At 34.9% G+C, this 22,120-nt stretch overlaps 1 protein-coding gene across 2 annotated transcripts in view; it reads right to left on the reverse strand.

Annotated features, from left to right (window-relative positions):
* Nucleotides 1–5,280: 5,280 nt before the first annotated feature.
* NEGR1 (neuronal growth regulator 1) overlaps nt 5,281–22,120 on the reverse strand; it is an 836,437-nt gene continuing 819,597 nt past the window's right edge. For both annotated transcript variants that reach the window (XM_053655407.1, XM_053655406.1), the window contains one exon: nt 5,281–6,394. In XM_053655407.1, the coding sequence (XP_053511382.1) occupies nt 6,270–6,394 (125 nt within the window). In that variant the 3' untranslated portion in view covers nt 5,281–6,269. The remainder of the gene's footprint in view (nt 6,395–22,120) is intronic.

Raw genomic sequence — 22,120 nt, forward strand, 5'->3', positions numbered from 1 at the left:
TTACAGTTGTCGTATGGAAAATAACACAAGAATTAATAAATAATAATACCAGAATAAATTCCATCTTCCCCACACACAACTGTAAACCTACTTTTGCCCTGGCCTGCATCTTGTCTAGAGACATGTAAATAAATTCTGTTGGTTACAGATTCAACTGACCTCTTTATTCTCTGAAAAAAACCCCTGTTTTCCCAATTAGCATATTAATTTCCATATTCTAAATCTATAAATATGTCTGTTATTTGGATTGTGCTTTTATCTAGTTGTAACATCTTACTCTTCATTGAGGAATTGTGTTTCTTTCATATGGATATGAAAGTCAAGCATCTAATTTTTTCAAACTAAAGAATTATGTCCATAAGATTTGTATTGTATTTGTATTTTGATAACAAAAAACAAATGTATTTCCTTGGTTTGTATATAATTTAATTTCTAAAGTTAGACTTTCTCTCTTGTTCTACTGTCCCAACACAAGCAGATGTGCATATAATTAGTATTTTGACATAAATTATCTCAAATATCACTCAAGATTTAAAATCAGTATTCTATTGTGAATTAAGAAAATGTGTGCATGTATTCTGATCTCCATTTTCCTAAGAATTCTGTTGATTGCAGATGCCTGGCAAATAGTCTTAGTGGAGTATCCAAAAGTTGGTAGGTATTTTGCAAAATGCTCTGTTAGAAAGATACATATGATTATGACAAGATCCTCCATTTGGTGTAATGGGTCTAATGTTAGAAGGGCTCTATGTCCAAAGGCAATTGCATTATATGTTTGATATCCCAATAGTTTTAGATGAGATGTATAACATGATTTGCCTTTAAACCACATACCCTCTGGAGACACTGGAAAATGAAAGATGGTATTAAAGAAAAAATATATACATATAAATGAAGTTACTTATATTTAAGTATAAATATGCTTATTGTTGTCTGTGAAGCTAGAGATGTTTCTGTTCCTAAGGAGGCCAACAGAAAGAGAAACACATTGGTCGTATTTTACATTGCACGGTTGTCTCAGATGTGCCACTCAGTAAAGTATAATTTTCATCAAGTGACTTCAAATTTCTGAATCTCATTCTCATTGTCAACATGTGGCAATAGTAGTAATGTTTTAACAGACTGTGAAAGTCAAAGTAGCAATGTCTGCTAAAGTGCTTTGCCACTGTAAAATGTGAGGTAGAGATAGATGCAATCCCTCAGGACTAATTCCAGCTGCCACATCTGCCTCTGAGGTGAAGCATGTGTCTTGGATTGAAGATGGGGGAGCTGTGCTAGCCTTGGTCGGATGGTGGGCAGAGCTTTTAGAGAAGACTGAAAAGTGTTCCTCTTTTCTTTCTCTCCAGGAAGACTGAAAATTATTTATTTGACTCATTTGACAATTGATTCTCTTTCCACTAGAGATGCGAATTCCTAAATATTTTCAGTATGTTTTGAATTATTAGAATACAGCATGTGTGAATGCCAGAGCAAGTGCATCTTGGGAAGTTGGAGCGGGGATACACCGACTGGTGTTTGGATCAAATTGCACCAACCTAAATGAATTATTCTTGGAAAATTTTCCCTTAAAATTCTTAAATTTCTGCCTGACAGGTGAAAGCAAGTAACTATTTTCCACATACCTGAGTGTCATTTTGAAGTATCTGTGTTCTGACCTCCTGTGTTCAGAGAGAAAATAGCTCTTCCCCCACGTGTTAGCCTGCAGGGGCTGAGACTCGATGCTTCTGCTTCCATGTCAATGAATGAGTGCAGGGGAAAGGTTACAAAGGGAGACATAAGGAGCCAGTGGGAAAAACAGGAGTTTATTAGTGTGTTTTCATTTTTATCGGAGGGCAGGGGTTTGGGAGATATGGGTTTCCCAGAAAAGCAAGGATGCCCATATTTCAAAATAGCTTCTTTCACCAAGTATGGATCTTTTTCATGGTTTGATGATTTGTTTACATGCCACATCATTCCTTTTTAATTGGTTGACCATCAGAGATTGACAGACTTGGAGAAGAGAGCTTAAATCATTCATTTGGGGTGACTCTGCAAATGTGAGCCACCCCAAATGAATAGTTTAAAATCACAGTCTAACAACTCTCAGACAAAGTATGTTCTGCTTGGAAAGCAAAGATTTTAAGAAAACTGTATGAATGCTTTGAGGTGGAGTATATGCTCCCTGTTTTATACCCAGGTGTCTTATAAAATTATTCTATCTGTATGAATCCTATAGGCATTTGAGTTTTCAGACACTTTGCCCATAAAACCAACAGGATTTTATTATCCCTTTCTGTCACTAACTCTGCTGCCTTCAGCAGGTAAAAGTTCTAAATAGTTAAAAACAAAATCTTTCCAGACAACTTCTTCTTTAGGCTAGATGCAGTTCAGTTTATCAACCTTTTGGAAATCATCAATGCCCTTTCATTCTGAGACACCCTACATTTTCACCTTGTGTTGCTCCGGAGTATCTGGACGGTGTAAGGGCAGTACAGTGGGGGAAACACGAAACAAAGAAGGGAATAGCAGAAATATCTTTAAATTATTACGTCTTCATTTTCTCTCTTAGACTAATAGTTTTGAAATAAATCGAATACATGTTTTAATTGATAAACTGACTTTATATTCACCTATTGGAAACAGTACAACATATTTTACATCAGATTATGAAATATGGATGTTTTACTAAAAGACAGGAAGAACTTTTTCCGGTCTTTAAAGTAAATACATATTCAAAGGATCTTAAGGCATACCATTTATTCATATTCATATCTATTGAAATACTGTACATCCACATACTTCAATAAATAGTTAAAAACCTGACCTCTTTTTAAATCATTTCTGAATTCCAAAAAACAATTTTTTATTGAAAAGATTAAATAGATAACTTTTGGCTGTGTCACAAAGCTAAGCACAATGGATAAATTAACAATTCAATAAATTTGATCAATATAGATGATTGGCTTTGATAAATTTCTCAGAATTTTCTGAGTGGACACATTAGGGTATTTATATATATATATTTTTATTATCTTTCTTTTTCTCCTGAATTATCTGGGTGATTTTCTTAGTTCTCCAGTCTACTTTCTAGATATAGTTTAAATGTTATGATGAAGCATTAAAATTTCAGTTAAGATTTAAACCCCCAAAAGTAGCTTTCAGTTTGACATTCACTCTCTCAAATCTTTTAAAGTCCCCCCAAATACAGAACACTATAATTTGGGTGGTACTTTTCTTTACGTAATTGCTGCATAATAGAAATTTCATGGTGTAACAGGATTTATGTTTTGAATGGGATCACTGTAAAACATACACCACTTGCAGTTGAACCAAGAATGCAAATGAATTAACTACCCCAATATCCTGGTTCTTCCTCCCTCCTCCCATTTTTCTTTATTTTCCTTCTTTCCTCCTTCCTTCCTTCCTTCTTCCCTCCCTCTTTCTAATTCTTCATCACTCCCTCCCTCCCTTCTGTTTTCCTTCCTCTCCTGCCATCTTTACCTCTTTCCCTTTTCTGCTTTTTTTTTCTTTCTCCTCTCCTTTTTCAATTGCTTATTTTTCTTCTTTCTTTGAAAAACTAGGGGCAACACAAAGGAATCCCACAATCGTAACTTGTGGAAATATAATGCTGAAATGAATAGCTAGAAAAAAATGACTATACATTAAAAGATAAATCAATTTCATAAAACTACTATTCTGAAATTGCAACAATCTTGTACAGTCAGGACTGATAAAATGAAGTAACCAGACATTTCATATGTCCATAAATGTAAAATCATCTACTTGAACATTATATGCAATACATTCACACAAAAAAGCAAATACTGTAGCCTTATTTGAACAATATTGAACTCATAAATACTCATGATTTTACTCTGTCCAGGGGCCTAAGGACTAGGAATGCTGTTGTGGTACAGAAAAACATAGCGAATACCTCCTCTATTTAAAAATGTCACTCAAGAACATCTCTTCTAACATAAAGGCAAATACATATAGCTACTGAGCTATGACTGTACTTCTGTCACATTCTATGGTAATAACACCAGACTCCACAAATTCGGAATCATGACAACACTTTGAACTAATTATTTGGTTCATCCATAGTTTATATCTCAATTTACCTCACATTTACCCTACAAACCTTACAAAGAGGAGGTATTTTTAACTCTAGGAAAGCGGTCACTGTATAGTATGCATTCTTGATCTGTTTCTTTCTCCCAGTCTATGGTACTGATGGTTAACACTTTTGTGGTAGCACCACTATTTCTAGTAAGTAGATTATTATGGAGTGTGCCACTTTAAAGCTGCAATACAAAATAATATTTTCCAATTCACTCACAAATTCCACAAAGAATAATTTTAAAAAGCAATCAATACTAAAGTTAAAATGCCATATGTATTATAAGCATTTTAATACATCAGTCAAAATAATGTAATAAATGATTACAGTGAGTAAATTTAATAGCATCATGCCATATTATTGACATTTTGTGAAAACATTTCTATATTTATGCCTCCTCATTCAGGATTCCTTTTTAAAAAAAATTAAAGTGGATTTATGGTATACTTTGGGATTAAATTTTACTTGAAACTGCAATTCTCAAGTTACAGTATCTCTTTCCAAGCAAAATATTATGTATCTTAACTATGTATAATTTCTTTGAAATTTCTTGTATCTAACTTGATTAGTAAGTTTTTGCAGAAGGGCTTTGATTATTTGTGGGAATCTCTGTAAATATAGTGAAATCAGGAACTTTGTCAAAATTGTAAAATGACCTTCAAGGCTATGGTCTTTCTTTAGTAAATAGTAAAACCATCAAACTATTCCTGTAATATAATACTTCCTAAAGTAACAGCACTTTTCTTTAAAAATGTAGTTTTCACTCATTATAATAGAAATTTAATATTCATGATCATTTAATAGTCAATATATGATAACATATTCTCATCACTGGTCTTGTCTTCATTTTATCGTATCTTATATATACCATGCAAGAAGAAATAAAGCATGGTCATTTTCTTTTGTCCTTACTTGTTTGAGTGGATATGGCTATAAGAGAAAGACTTTATTATAGAATTAGTTATTTCAGGGATTTATCTACTGCACACCAGCATGAAATATTTGTTATAATATATTTTGAAATAAAAGTCATCTAACATGTATTCCAAATTATCAACTGAATGGTGTTTTCAGATGGAAATTGTGTAAATTGCCCCTGTCCTCAGGAGCACCCACCCAAAACAAATTAAGCTCACAACTCATTAAATTAATTGATTGGACTTTTTTCTTTTCTGAAAAACTGTCTTAAAATTTTTGGCCTGGAATAGCAAAAGGAAAAGATGCTGGATTGCTAGGCAATCTCTTTGCTGGACTGTGTTGTCATTTTAAAAGGAATTATTTCCCAAAGTGGATCTCACATTTAGCAACGAGTAAAGAAATTACATGGTAAATTTACCTGTACTATGTTAAATTGTTTTCCTTCACAAAATTGAGTTATTGTGGGGAAAATTCTCAAACCCCACTCATAATGTAGAGGATTTGCAGTCCTGTAGGTACTTTGCTCTTTAGAGATAGGATACAGTTAACTTTATCATTGTAGTTTATTTTTGCTCTCGATTACAGGATTTGGCAAGACGTTTTTATTAGTTGAAGACAAAGAGGGAAATGTTATGTCATGAAGGCACACCCATGCTGAACTTACAGGAAAGAGAAGCAGAGCTGCACAGCCAGTTATATTACAAGGCTCATTCCTGAAACCTGAATATCATGCGAGCAGAAAAATCTAGATATGTGTTTATTTTGAAGAAATGATCTGAAGGCAATATTATTTGCTTTTTTATCAAAAGAGAAAAATGCATCTTTGCAAATATGGGTTGATTTGTATTGAAACGGGGAAATGAATGCTTGTATTGCAGCCTTAAAGAATCACATATTCACTGCAATATTCGTTTTGTAAACTACAGCCTGCAACCTAGCAGACCATGACTGAATGCTTTTGAAAAGTTGTAGATTACAAACATGAAATCACAATTAATATCCTCTAAAAGTAATTTCAGAGCCTTCACATCTTAAAAAAGGACAATGTGTACTGCTTCACAAGGTAATGTAGCTAATCAGAAAAAGAGTAGAATTAAAGTATTTACATAATGAGCAATTCTACAGAAGGCGATCATCCCCATGTAAGCACTGCTGATTATATCCCACGCTGCTTTTAACAAACTGTACCAGATTGGATCCAGCCATCAGCACTTTCAGAGAATTCTTAAAAGCCTTTTATGGGTCTTTAGATTCATTGTAGAATGGCATTCTTCAGGTAGAATATGCTGGTGAAAGAGGACAGTGTCAACACAAGGGACCAGCAGGAGAAAAGAATGTCGGCGCTCCCGGTAATTCCATACTGGGCTGTACTTGGAGCTGAAAAGAAAAGGAAAAGACTAAATCAAAATCTAATTTGTGTCTTTCAGGATCTTAAGGATAATCAAAAGGCAGCTGGGTATAATGGGGAGTGCACTGGCATTGGAGTCAGACAGGGTTAGGTTCACATCTGGTTCTCCTCTATGACAATGTAGGGCCTATTTGATGAACATTGCTGAGCTTCATTTCTCTTAAGGGAAAAACAGAGATAACATAATCCCCTTGGCAGGGCTGCAATGAGAATGAGAGATGAAGCATATACAACATGTTGCACTGGACTGAGCACAGGCTAAGGACCTAATATATTGCAGCTAACATTGTTTCTTTTATATGTATTGTGCATATTTGTATTAGTGAACAGTATTCACCCATGCATATTTTAAAAAAATTGATTTTATTTGCATAAAATTGATGTATGACACTGTATAAGTTTAAGATGTACAATGATGTTGATTTCATACATTTATATATTGCAATATTATTACTACCATAGTCTTAGCTAGCATCTTTATTGCATCATGTAATTATCATTTCTTTTCTGTGATGGAAATACTGAAGAACTGGTCTTTTAGTAATTTTGAAGTTTATAAAAATACAGTATTATTGACTACTACGACTTTATTAAATATCCAGAACTTATTTATCTACTAGTTCCAGGTTTGTATCCTTAAACAATAATTCCCAATTCCCCCACCCTCCAGGATCTAGTAAACATTCTGCTATGTTTTTCCAAGTTCAGCTTTTTTGGATTGAACATATAAGTAACATTATACATATATACATGCATATATTTGTGAGTCTTTTTTGTGGGAAAAATACTGCTAAATGCTGTAAAAACAAACAAAAATCCTCTCTTTCAACAATTTTTGGAAGTGAGGAAAGATATTTAAAAAAAAGTAATACAGTCCTAGAAACATCAGAGTTGCATGTGCAAATTGGGTATTTAAATCTGCCCCACCAAGGGAGGGATGATTTAACAGAGAGCTTTACTAAAGTACACTGTCATTTGGTTGGAGGAAAGAATATATTCAAAGGCATGAGGAGAGGAGAGAGCATGACAGAAATTCTAGGATCCAAAAGATTAGTCTTGCTGGACCGTGAAGATTGAGACCTGAAGTAGTGGGAATTTTAAATGGGACTCTTGGCAGATAGGATTATCTTGCTTATTATAAAAAAAGAGCTTAGTTCTTTATAATAAAGGAGACTTCAAAGAATTTGGAGCTTGTGAGTTGTATGATTGCACTTACACATTAGAAAGACCACAGCTTTATACATGAGAAGCTCATGTGGTACTTGGCTAACAAACATGTTGAATTTTCACTGAGAGATTTAACCTAGAGACTCACAAAGCTTGGGATATTGTGGGAGTCTACTCAATGAATTCCACTTAATTTCACAAGAGGATAGTTGCCTCTTTGAATGTGAATTATATGCTCTGTTCTAGAAATTGAATGTCATAGACATGCTCAGCCTTGCCTGAGACTGATTCTCTTTTACCATAATTATAACAGTGACAATAAAAAAAACCTCACCAACATACTTTTAACTACTTTTTCTTAATGAAACCTTGATTGCAAGCATGGTTTTCTAATATAAAATAAATAATGTAGTATAAAAATGTATTTATTTCACCCCCAAATCCATAACTCAAATCCAGGAGCAGTTTTAGTCACTGAATTTGAATTACCAGCAGGTAGTTTTTAATGGAACTCTCACCAATAACTATATATCCATGTTACAAGGAGAACAAATTGCCTCATTTATACTTCTAAGAAATTAGAGGGGGATGAAAGATGCATTGGCCCCTTCCAGTGGAAAATCTTCTCAACAGTACGAGCATTGGTTCCAGCTGAATGAGATTCAAGGGCTGAGACTACTACTCTTTAGTAAACACAGAGCAAAATCAACTATTTAATGCTTCTCTTTGTAACAAAATGAGTCCTGAAGAATGAAAAGATTGGAAAGAAAATAAGTCTATATGGTCGAACAGACAGCTTTTCAAGTTTTGCTATATAAAAAGTCTAATATAAAACCACAAAACTCAAATTATTTTCTCTTGTCCAAGACCTAGAAAGAGGTATTTTTAAATATATAAATAAATATTTAATTGGTCCATTGACTTCTCAATGATGGCTATTTCAGGATTATTTCTGCTATTGTTTTAAAAGAATCTTGAGTGCAATAAAACCAGTATAATAAAGGACTAATAATAAACAGAGCATATACAATGATTTCATAAGTAGGAAATCAATTTTAAAAGCCAAGTGCACAAAGCAAAGATAAAATTTTATTATCTTGACTAATTAAATAGTATAGTAAGTGAGTAGAGTAGAAAGGACCCTCAAAACTCCATATCCATACTTTAAAATGCATTTTGTGGGCAATCTTTCCTAAATCTCCTCCAACAAGCTGAGCAGATTACCCTAGTGTGTCATTAGGCTACCATTATATATTCCTTTTTATACAACTATAATGCTGTATTGCAAATATTTTTTAAAGATTTTATTTATTTATCTTTAGGTGGGGAGGGAAGGAGAGAGGGAGAGAATATCAATGTATGGTTGCCTCTCATGGGTCCCCTGCTGGGTACTGGCCTACAACCCAGGCACGTGCCCTGACTGAAAATGGAACTGCAATCCTTTGGTTCGCAGGCCCGTGCTCAGTCCACTGAGTTACACCAGCCAGCGCACATTGCAAATATTTATATACATATCTATTTACCAGATTGTTAACTCTTCTAGTTCATGTTTTATTTATCTTGGTGTTTCTAGGCACAAAGTCTGGCAAAATCTGGTACACAGTAGATGCTTAAGAAATGTCTGTTGAGTGAACAATTCAAGTAAGTAAATAAATAGATCAGAATTAAAAGGGGCACTCCTCTCTTATGAAAAGAATTTCTTCTGAAGTAAGCCAGTTGCTTATTGGCTAGAGAATTAACATACCCTTCTCATTCATTCAGCAGATGTACTGAACTAGGTACCAGATACTATACTAAGTACTAGGAATATAATAGTACAATAGCTACTATGATAAATATGGTCCTTTTGTTACTTAATTCCATATATGGCCATATATATTTCTTTTTATCATACCTCACATACCTCAATGCCTTCTTTTTTTCTCTGCATGCTTTTATCTTCTACTCAGCCCCTTTTTGTCTCTGATATGGCAAAGATATCAATAATATATTTAAAAACTACTATTTTACAATTAACAATATATATTTGTCCAATGATGTCTCAAACTGATGTACTTTTAATTTTGTGAATGCAATTTCCATTAGTCCCAAAATAAAGTAGGAGCTGTTGCTGCACTGTTAGAATGTAATTACTATAAGAAATGGATTGCAGAATAGGTATTGACAAGTAGTAGGCCAAAAAAACAAAGAATAGATGTAGTCAAGAGAATGTGAGGCCAAATGTCTAATACTAAGTCATAGACAATGACTCATACTCCTTAAGTATACATTGAAGGTCTTTTATGTGCTGGGTGTTGAACACAGGTGAAGGTGAATAAAACCTCTCAGGAAAGTTTCATTCTAGTTGGGTATATAAATAAAAAGGAAAATATAGAACATTAGAACATATACAGGGAACAAACATGAGAGGGCTATCCAAGAGTCATGGTAGGTAAGTAGCCCAGGCAGCAGATACAAATGTAATTATTTTTATTATGATCATTATTATTATTTTACAAAATGCAATGACAGACACATTTTAGTACATATACATCTCATTTTTTAAGATGGTGGCATTGTTGTCCATTAGTTTAGAGTATCCTATTACTCCATAACCTTAGTCTCATTGACTGATATGTATTTATTTATTTTGTTGTGTCTTGTTAACTCAGTGACTTACAGTACAAGCCTAATTGTATTAAATTTAAGAATCTCAGTATTATTTGGACTAATTAGATTTGCTTGGCATGTTAAATGCTAATCAGCTATATAAGAAATTATAGACACTCTTAAGAAATTAGGGAAAATAACTGTTAGCTATTAGTAATTAGCTATTGAAAATTAGTTTCAAGACTCAGTTCAAGTAGCCTCTCCTGTAAAAAAGAAAACTCTTTATAAAGTCCCAGTTGCCAAATCAATTTGGCATCACATTTGATAGCTAATTTATATATCTATCACATTATATTTGCATACTAATTTTTCCTCATTAGCCCAAGAATGTCTACAAGCCAAGATTTATTATATGTATCTTTATTATTGGTATAGAAAAATGTCTGTTATTTAGTAAATGTTCAATAATATTTGTTGAATGATGATAAATTTTATATCTCTTTCCTATACTGTCACCATAAACCCATAAGGGGACACAATGCCTTGAGTACTTTTCTCAGAAGAATCATGTCTTTTACTATTTATATTTTACCTTCTAAAACCTGTACAGAATCAGAACACTTCCCTTCAGCATTTGAGCAAGAAGATATTATATCATGGGGCAGCCTATATAAGGGAAGAGCATACATCAAACTTTGTAGCATCATCCTCTTGCAGCAAAACACAGGGAGTGTAGATGAACCCGTGGCCTGAGATATACTTCTGAATTTTGTGAGATGTTTATCTGTGCCTTTTGGATGGTCACATCTTTTGGATGTTCTCTGCTGTGTTTTTAGTTGCCTGTGAATATCATACTGCTTTTCATCCTAACTAAAATTAGAAGGGATAGGACATGTGAGTGTTTCAGATTCATTCTGAATGATATTAGAAGACAGGAGAATTTTGAGCAGAGGAGGTTAGCTGGCATTTAAAAGTAATTGAGTATTCTGTGATCAATAGATTGTACTAGCAGAAACAAGAGCAGAAGCCTATGTTAGCCTGAAATGTCAGGGTCTCCACTGACTATTGAGAGAAGCTAAGGATCTCCAGCTCAGAATTCAGGACCTCTGCTATGTGGCTCTAGTCAATTTACCCCGACTTATACACACTCTTAGCTCCAGTCACAGGAATCATTTTCTGAATGGATAGGGAGTTTTTATTACTCCTTGTCATTTGCACATTCTATATCCTTAAGCCTACATGATCTTTCTTCCTATTTTCCTTCCTCACATACCAAAGTTCTAGTCATCCTTAAAGAAACATCAGTTCAAAAGAACCTATGCTCCCAAAGTTCATAGCAGCACAATTCACAATAGGTAAGTGTTGGAAGCAACCTAAGTGGCCATTAGTAAATGAATGGATCAAAAAACTATGGTACATTTACACAATGGAATACTACACAACAAAAAGAAAGAAGGAGTTCCTACCCTTCTCAACAGCATGGATAGATCTGGACAGCATTATTCTGAATGAAATAAGCCAGGCATTGAAAGACAAACACCATATGATCTCACCTATAATTGGAACCTATTCAACAAAACAAACAAGTAAGCAAAATATAACCAGGGTCATTAAAATAAAGAATGAACTGACAGGAACCAGAGAGGAGTGGGGAGAGGGAAACTAGGGGACAGGTCACCAAGGAACATGTACAAAGAACACACAGACAAAGCCAAAGGGGTTAGGATGAAAAAGTGAGAGGCAGGGACAGAAGGGGCGGTGGGGAGTGGTGGTGGGGGGGAAATGCGGACAACTGTGCTTGAACAACATAAAAAATAATAAAATAAAAAATTTAAAAAAGATGTAACATACTACTTCCTCCATGAGGCACCCCCAACCGCCCTAATAAGAAGTTATTTTCCTGCTTATTCCTGGTTTCACAAATAGTTTTTTTTGAATTTATAATAAATTATATATATATAAATATATATATGTATCTTTCTTCTTGACTAGTTTATAAGCATATGGAAGTTATGGAACATTTCTCCTTATAATGTGTGCATCTGTAGCTTACACAATTCTGTTCAACACATGTGTGTGGAATTGAATATGAAAAATATTCTTACATATACATTTGTCTAACTGAAGACAACTTTGATAAAATACTTTATTTCAGTAGTTGTTCCTATGATTTTTGCTCTTAAGACAAAACAAAGTGTGTGAGAGGGAAACTGTTCTGTTTTTTTTTTTTTACTACCTATTTAATTGTCTTTGGTTTTGAGGAGAAGAATGAAGAAAGGAGAGGAAGTTTAAATTACGTGGGAAAGGAGAAAGAAAAAGACAAAGGCGCCAGAAAACAAAAGGGTGGAGATTCAAAACAGAGAGAGAGAGAAAGAGAGAAAATACCCTGCTCTTAAGTGATGTGCTAGATGCTTTCACGTTTACCATTTTAAGAAAAAGGAGGACAAAGAAGGAATGAAATAGAGTATGTCAGAGAAGCAATGTTGAAACAAACAACAGAAAAGGCTGGTTTTTATTCTTCCCACTTTCTTACTAAAGCTTAAGGCTTTAGTGAGGTTTTAAATATAATGTGCATAATATATGGACTACAATATATGGAGATGACATTGGTTCACAGTCCAACTCCACCTCTTTCTAACTGGACTAACCTAGGCACTTCTCCCAACTATGTTTACTTCAGTATCTTCTGCATATGAAGATTGGTAGTATCTCAGAGGTTATCATGACGATTAAATACGTTGATTCATTTAGAGCACTGAATACAGCATGTAACACAGAATAAACCATCCTCACTTGCTCATTCATTTAGCAAACTTAGTGTGTTCTATGTGCTAGGCATTCTCTAAGCAAGATAGAAATGACCCCTATCCTACTTTCTTTTTAGCTTAAGTTATTTTCATGGAACAAGCATATTTTACCTCATTCATAATCTGCACTTGGTTAAGAAATCAGTTTCTGGGGTAGTACGAAGCTGTCCTCCATGTTATCTTTCAGAAATATTTATTCTCTTTGTTGTCCAGGCTTCTTTTATTTAATGCTATTTACTGATAGATAATTGGCCTATCTGCTATTTTAGAGGCTCCTTGAAGGCAGGAAGTATGACCTCTTCCTTTTTCCCTTTCCTCCCTCTTTTCTTATGGAGAACAGTGTGGAGTGTGGCCTTTAGAGAGTGGTTTCATGGCAGATCTAGTGCCCAGTTTGGTTTTGGCAGGTCTCCCAGGCCTGGAGCAGAAGCACCTGGGCCAGGTGTAGAGTCCAGTCCTCTGGGATTTCTCCCAGTTGTCAACAGGAAGATCCAATCTGGGCTTTAACACATATCTTACATCTTGTCTAATTATGATTATCACTCCCAATTACTTACAGCTGCTGCATATTATTTTCAGTGTTGGCAGTTTGCCCTTGTATTGCTCTAGTTTTTATTTTTAGGCAAAAGCAAATGTAACTGTGAAATATTTAGTTTTGGTATAATACCAATTACTTGCCTAGGCAATTTCCTTAAATTACTCAAGCTTTAACTAAACTAGCTTTGAGTCATAGTTTAAAGATTCTTGTTGCAATCTTAGGTAGAGCTTTTGAAGCTACATTAAAGTTCCGTAAGAAAAAAAAAAACTGGCCTTGACTTACATTTTACTGAGGAAGCTTATGCCTTAATGGAAAGTGAGTGATTTACACCTAAATTAGATTAGATCATATAAAAGAGAGTGATTAATGTGGATTCCAAACAGAATGCACATTAGTTTACTCAGAAATTATGCACCATTGATTCAATTAAAAAGCAGTGTTACTGTGTTTAATTGCATACTGTGGAAAAAGTTGGCTTAAAAGATATTTTAGTTGTCTCTTCAGCAATATCTACCCCTTAAAACCATCAGTATGTGGAGGAGCTATTCATAAGCTCAGATTGTGCCTAGAGTTTTTTGTATCACTTAATTCTGTCTAAACTCCAGGTGAAGATTAGGGGACTTGAAGACTGCTAGAATGATATATGTTTTGTTACTGGATGTACAAATTCTTAATCATGGTGCCTGGAAGAATCAGGCAAGTCTCAGCACAGAGAGCATTGTCTCATTATTCCAGTTCGTACTATTTCTTGGGCGATCAGATGGCCCGGGTTCTAAAATGGGATGTGTTGTGTTAAAAACAGCACAGATAAACCATGTCTTTTCATGTACATTTCACATCTAGGGCACTGTGACTTCCAAGGGAAGGGCTTTGTTTGTGTGGACAATGCATACTCCTGTACTTAGACCCTCCAGAGCTTCTTCTTTCCTTTGACATTGGGGCTGAGGAATGTCTGAGTAGCACAGTTGTCATGTGGTTGGGGCACCACATATATGTTTTCAGACTATTTTACACAAGACACCTTCATTGTACTATAATATTGTTTCCTCAAATACAGAGGTAACCATAGCATGATGCACTTTCCAAGCAGCTCTCAGTCTGGTAGAAGAAGGTTTATGAAGCCTTATCATAGCTTGCTCTACTCATATATAGGGAGAGGATATACAATCCTCATATAAGGATTGTATAAGGGGCTCTGAATTCCTGCCAGCCAGCCTACATTTTTATGATCTTTGGAAGAAATCAGGCTAACCAGTGCACATTGGTGTACTTCTCTCAAATTAGAAGTCTAAGGCTATAGAAAATCTGTATTTAGTACTTATTCTAATATTTTTATTTTTTTATTTCACTTAAAAAATGAATGCCTATTTTTCATTCCAACATCTTTTACAGATTAAACCTTCACCAACATAAAAATATAAAATGATCATTTTCACAGAAAGTTTCTCCATTTCGTGTTATGAACAATGAGGAGAATGGCTAGAGATATCACCCCATTCCTTTCCCTTTATGACTTGTGGAATTTCCCTGTCAGCTTGTTCTTAGCCAACACCAAGTTACTTCTCTGGAAGACCATCATCCTTGAATCCTTTTCTGCTTGCTGAATAGCCATTGTTGCCCAAGTTCATGCTACACAATCCTATTTACTCAATATCAACTATATTAGGAATATTAAACATATGTTCATCTCTGTTATTACCCATATTCAGAAATTTGCCTATTTGTGAATAAATACTTTTATCTGCAAATAGCCAGATAAAACTCTCCAAGACTATTAAATCTAATTTGAGCTAAAGTGAGTAAGTACCTAATCACCCAAATGGAAATAAATTTGCTGCCTTTTTCTGTCCTTCATTGGAAAAGTTTCAAAGCCTGAATTGTTCATTGATATCCTTTCAATGTGTTGGATTTTTTGTTTACTTATTTAGCAAATCAGAAGTTATTTACATGACTCAATAGCAGGTCTTCAAAAGAAGTGTGTTGCCAAAAGGAGTAATTTTGTATAATCCTAACTGGTTCTTTGAACTTCAGCAAAGTACATTTATTCAGTCCAGGTGATTTGCAAATAGGCTTCTATATATTTGTTGTTACAATATGTGTCTATGTGTGTACGTGTGTGTGTCTTAAAAGTTGGCTTTGTTGTGTGAAATATATATATACAAACATACAACACCAACTGCCTTGACTGCATAGATTTTAGTTTGGGCCTTTAAGGCATCATCTAGCTGAAGAAAAGAGGTTTTCACAGAAATAAAAATAGAAACCCAGCTGTGTTCTTAAGGTCACTAATAGTCACTGCCATCAGCTGTATCATCAATGTGACATTGCTAGTGTGGTAAAAAATAGGAGAAGTTGCAAACCGGTAAACATTTTTGCAAGTTGACGGCATTTTTAACGTTGTACGTGTGTGGCTATATGAGTGTGAAATTATTTTTTCCTAGTGTTTAGAGTTGTAATGATCAAATCGTCTTGTTTATTGTTTTTTTCTTTATCTCTGTTGTTAGGAAAGCTATCATAAATGAGCTTTTTTTCCCTGTTATTCTGCAACATTTTTCTTTTAGTATTAAACATCAAGAACTTCAAAAGTTTTACCTCTTCCATTTTTTTTTGAATCTCCTTCCAATTTTTTTCTTAGCTTTTCAAATGCAATAATGGCCAATGATTATCTGGCCTTGCAGTTCTGATTCACTTAAATTATTGCACTTACTATACTCCGGGTTGATTTTCAGTTACTCTCAATGCTTTAATCATTTCCATTATATTTTAGCTATTTAAAAAAAACCCTAATAAAATTTCAATGACCTTGTAAGGCATTCAGGACCCTCTGCAAACTTCTCCATGGCTCCCTTTCCAGCTCTCTCACTGACCGCCCTCTCGGAGGGTCTGTTTTAGTCCTGGGAGGCAAGAAGACTCTCCGTTCTCAGGAATGCCCAGGCATTGGTGTATTTGCTCACATTCTGTCTTCTTCTGGGGTGGATTTCTTCACACTACATGTTTCAATGCCCATCTCAAATGCAAACTACTCACAACATTACAATCTATCAGAACTTTAAGGATTATCGAGCAGAGTTTAGTGCAAACCTTCCATTTTGCAGATGAGGAGATGAGGCTGGTGGAGATTGAATGATGTGCTTAAGTTAGAGGCAAAAGTAAGACTGGAACTCAAGTATGCTGATCTTCTGTGTTTGCATTTGTGTGTAGCCCCCCTCACTCTACCTATCTCTAGTGGGAGTTAATCTACCATTTCCTCTGTTCTCTTATAGCCATTTGCTTTTACCTATACTTTATTATCCCCATATCTACCTCTTTTAGTAGCGTCTAAGTTTCTTGAAAACAAAAATCACATTTAATTTAACTTTCTTTCTATCACTCATAGATTTGACCAAGTGATTTCCACTGCAAAATATTTATTTCACAGAACTATAGATAAATTGTTTTAATTTCTGCAGTTTAATTTTACCATAAAGCTCAAGAAAAAGAAGGGCATGCTACAAAGAAGGTAATATCATCAATCAATATCTCAGGATTTGCAAATGTTAACAACCATTGTAGAGGAAGATTGGTTTGGTTTTACAGAAAAGGAGAATCTTGTATTATTAGACGTCTCTGCAGACATCATACCAAACACATAGTTACACACACACACACACACACACACACACTGAGAGAACTGTTGAAGAATTGCTCTTGTCTGTGACTTTTATTTGAATGCATTAGTTATAGATGCAGACTGTGTCTGTACCAAGCACATCATGCACTAGCTTAGCTCCTCTAAGCCTCAGCTTTCTGAGCTGAACAAAGGGGATAAAAGTATCTCCCTGACAATGTTGCTTGGGAAGTGCTTAGCTAGTGTTCAGTTAAGTGTTTATTAGATAGCAGCTAAGATGTATTAGTATTCACAGAAGACCCATGTAGGACACTACTCTGGCCTAAGGAAAAAAAATATTCAGTTGCTGGAATGAGGTCCATGCTTATATTTGAAACAATAACAATCACACCAACGATACTGAAGCACAGCTCTAAAGAGGAAGATTGGAAACCTCATTCATTAAACAAATAATGCTTGAGTACCTAAAAATATTTTGAGTACTTATTGTGCTTCAAATACTGTTCTGTGCACTGGGATAGAGTCTTCACATAGAATTCTTCTAAGTAGACACAATGCTCTGAGCAAACCATGCCCGTTGACCTTGTGGGTTGAAATTCATCTTTCTTCTCCTTGGAATCACCTTTCACTTCCTCCCAAAGTTACAGCCTCCACAGGCCATACTTTTACTTCTCCTTAAGGACCTAATTCAAGGGTTATTATGTGATAACTTACTTGGCCCTTTAACCATTGTTTGTCTCCCCCAACCCCACTGAGGCCTCACTGCAGTTCAAACTCCTCCCTTATGGTCTTGCTCACTGACTTGCTTCCTCATCTAAACTGTGAATTCTTTTTTTTTAAATTTAATTTTATTTAGTTATTTTTCAAGTACAGTTTTTTGTCTATTTTTCCCATCCCAGCCTCCCCTGCCCCTTGCTCCCCACCTCCCTCCCATTTCCTCCCCCCCCCTTAGTTCTCCTCCCTGTGTCCTTCCTATTTGTTCCTCCAAATCCCTCCCCCTTTTTCCCCTTTACTTCCCTTCCTTCTCCCCCTCTGGTCACTATCCCCTTGTTCTCTATTTCAGTGTCTTTGTTTTTTGGGTTTTTTTTTTTCTGCTTACTTGTTTGTTTTGTTGTTTAGCTTCCTGTTAAAGGTGAGATCATATGGTATTTGTCTTTCAGCACCTGGCCTATTTCACTCAGCATAATGCTTTCCAGTTCCATCCATGTTGTTGCAAAGGGTAGTAGCTCCTTCTTTCTCTCTGCAGCATAGAATTCCATTGTGTATATGTACCACAATTTTTGGATCCATTCATTTACTGATGGGCACCTAGGTTGCTTCCAACTCTTGGCTATTGTAAATTGTGCTGCTATGAACATTGTGGTGCATAGGTTCTTTGATATCGATGTTTTAGGATTCTTAGGATATAATCCTAGCAGTGGAATTGCTGGGTCAAAAGCAAGGAATGTAAAGGAAAGAATAAACAAATGGGATCTCATCAAAATAAAAAGCTTCTGCATGGCTAAAGAAAACAGTATTAAATTAGCAAGACAACCAACTGTATGGGAAAACATATTTGCCAATGATACCTCAGACAAAGGTTTAATCTCTAAAATATACAAAGAACTTACACGACTCCACTCTAAGAAGACACCCAACCCAATTAGAAAATGGGAAAAGGACTTGAACAAACACTTCTCCAAGGAGGACATACAGAACATTCAGAGACACATGAAGAGATGCTCAATATCATTAGCTATCAGAGAGATGCAAATTAAAACCACAATGAGATACCACTTTACACCAGTCAGGATGGCTATCATAAACAAAGCAACAAACAACAAATGTTGGAGGGGTTGTGGGGAAACGGGGTCCTTAGTTCACTGTTGGTGGGAGTGCAGACTGGTACAACCATTATGGAAAACAGTATGGATTTTTCTCAGAAAAAAACTGTGAATTCTTAAAGGGAAGGGGCCTTGATTTTTTTCATCTCTCTTTTCTTTTTCTTCTTCTCTAGTGGCTAACACAGTGATGCACATGGTAATGGTTTAATAAATAACTGCTTCTTTTACTTCCATGAAATAAATGTGTAAAATATGTTTGTTTCACAGAACTTTGTTGTCTTGCCTTACACCCTCTTACCACCGTTTTACTTTAGGAACTGCTATAACAATTTGCTGTGTGCAAGGCAGTCAAATCTGAGATATCTTCAACGTGGCTCCTCAGAGGGTCCCCAGGAGGATGGGGGCAAGTGACCCACAGCAGAAACCAGCTCAATAATATGTTCTTAGACAGGCTCTTCCTCCTTCTCTGTGGAACTTGTTCCAATCTCCCACCAGTGTTCCTTGAAATTCCTTTCCAAAATAATCACCTAGAAGTGATCCACTCCTTTTGGGAGGACCCAGGCAAAGATGACACTCTTGAACGAAGCAGATAAGAGTAGCATATTATAAGTACATGTCTGATGCAACCTCAGGTTCCCACACAGTGCACAGTGGTTTGCATGTAGTAGAGGCACATAGTAGATGTCCAATAAATTAATTTTGGATAAGTTGATTGAAACTAAACAATTATCCTTTCTCCTCATCTCAGTTCTTTTTGGCTTATGGTAATTCACTTGATTTGATTTTATGAGGTCTGTAATAATTATATTGTTAGCAGGCACATACCCTTAATAATGTAATGGGGTCTTAAAAATCTTAATTAAATCTGTTATTTTTTTCCTTGTAGATTTTATCCCAGGAATATTACCCACTGTTTTACACCATCATCATTTTGGTTTTCTGCTATACCAGCAACATTGCCTAATGAAATTTCTGTCTCCTCTTATATTTCTTAAATATTTAAAAGCACTCATGGCTCTTATATTTCTATTATGATTTCAACTATAAAATACTCAACTCCCTACAACCTCGAAATTCTCCTTTTTAAAACTTCAGCCTGCCTTACAGTTTCTGCCTAAGATGATCAAATTTATGAAATGGAAAGTACAACTACTATGAAAGGAACAGGAATGTGTACACAAAAATCAGATGTTAGAGAAGTCTTCCCCAAAGATGGTCTATCAAAGGATAAAAAGAAAAAAAGATCAGTACATTTGCATAGTGATTCTAGCACTGAACATATTATGCACTGTGGCTCAATATTAATTTGTAAGGATGTTTAATAACTTTCTTCCCCCCAAATAGAGATGATATGATGTGCATCTCATCAAGATATGAAATATCACTAGTCGAAATAGTTTTTTTAAAAGGTGGAGAGTTTTCAAACTAGTACATTGGAAAAACCTTACTTCTGCTTCATTTTTTATAGAGATTGCAAATTTGGTCACTTACATTATTGTGTTTTTTTTTAAGATTTTATTTATTTATCTTTAGAGGGGAAGGGCAGGAGAGAGGGAGAGAAACATCAATGTATGGTTGCCTTTTGTGCGTCCCCTGCTGGGAACTGGCCTGCAAGGAAACAGCCTGCAACCCAGGCATGTACCCTGACTGGGAATCGAACCGTGATCCTTTGATTCACAGGCCCGCGCTCAATCCACTGAGCTACACCAGCCAGGGCACATTATTGTTTGAAAGAGTTTTTTACTATAACTGAATGATTCCTGGAATCATTAATAAGTTTAATGATTAATAAGTTTAAAAACTTATTAAAAGTTAATAAGTTTAACTTATTAACTGCATTAGTAAGTTTTTCAGTCTATCAGCTGATATAGCCACAGTTCCTTTGATCACGAATCACAAGAAGCCTTGCCATTTTATAAGACAAAGCCCTTAATTTACTAATAGATGCCACTACTTTAGCAATATTCCCAATTATCCTCAAGCAAAACACAACTGACCTTGAACAACACAGGTCTGAACTGCACAGGTCCACTTATACACATGTACAGTTTTGTTTTTTTTTTAGTAAATACTGTAAGTGTATTTTTAAAAATGATTTTCTTAACATTTTTCTTTTCTTTAGTTTATTATAAGGATACAGTATACCATATAACATATAAAATCTGCTTTAACTGACTGCTCATGTTATTAGCAAGAATTAGGAAAATAGTAGAATATTAGTAGTTGGGTTTTGGGAGAGTAAAAGTTATGCGTGGACTTTTGACTACATGGGGTATCAGTGCCCCTAGCCCCACTGTTGTTCAAGGGTCAGGTTTGTGTTCACTTAAACTGAAACATTAATCTTAGACTTAGGTAAGTCAGAAAGGCAGTAACTTAGGGATGGCTGATTTTTGTTGTAGGAATCACGTGATTCATTAAACAAATGCTTACTGAGCACCTGCTCTGGGTTAGACATTGTGCTCAATGCTGAATATACAAAGGTGAACAAGGCCTGATCTGGGGCTTTGAAACTTTTATGGTCAAGCAGAGACAAAATATTCTACTCTAGAAGAAAAGGGATAATTCTTTTAACCAAATCATGTATTATTAAAATTCCAGGGTTCAAGGACATATTAATAAACTCTATTCCAAACTCAAATCAGAAGTCTAGTTAGAGGAAGGTATTTTAGGGTTATGCCATTACAAATTCTTGAGAGGGAAGAACTGCACAGAGAATTAACCCATTTCTCCAGACTTTGAGATTGCCCACTCCTGACACTGCCCACATTAATTTATTTAGTATCTTGTTTCAGGTTTTTATAACTCTTATAGCTTATTAATATTGAATGAGGCAAATACAATCTTAAAATGTTTTTAAATAAACTATGATCAAAATAATTTTATAATCTAATAAATTATCTTGTGGTTACACATTGATTTAATTATTTATTTCAAACAAAAAAACACAAAATAAATTTGTTCTATATACATGGTAGAAGTGATAGTTATTTTTTGAAATATCAAATGTTTGAAATAATTTCCAAGATCTATAGTCAATATATGCTTTCACATCTCTCATAATGTGTTGAAGCTCATGATACTTCTTAATCAAATAAATATTAGTGGCACCTGAATAAATGTTATATTGGAAAACTAATGTGAATAGTTAATTTACTTATACAAAGAAC

This window comes from Artibeus jamaicensis, unplaced genomic scaffold (genome assembly GCF_021234435.1).
Source record: "Artibeus jamaicensis isolate MK-2021 breed Jamaican fruit bat unplaced genomic scaffold, CSHL_Jam_final scaffold_1019, whole genome shotgun sequence".
Classification (NCBI taxonomy): Eukaryota; Metazoa; Chordata; class Mammalia; order Chiroptera; family Phyllostomidae; genus Artibeus; species Artibeus jamaicensis.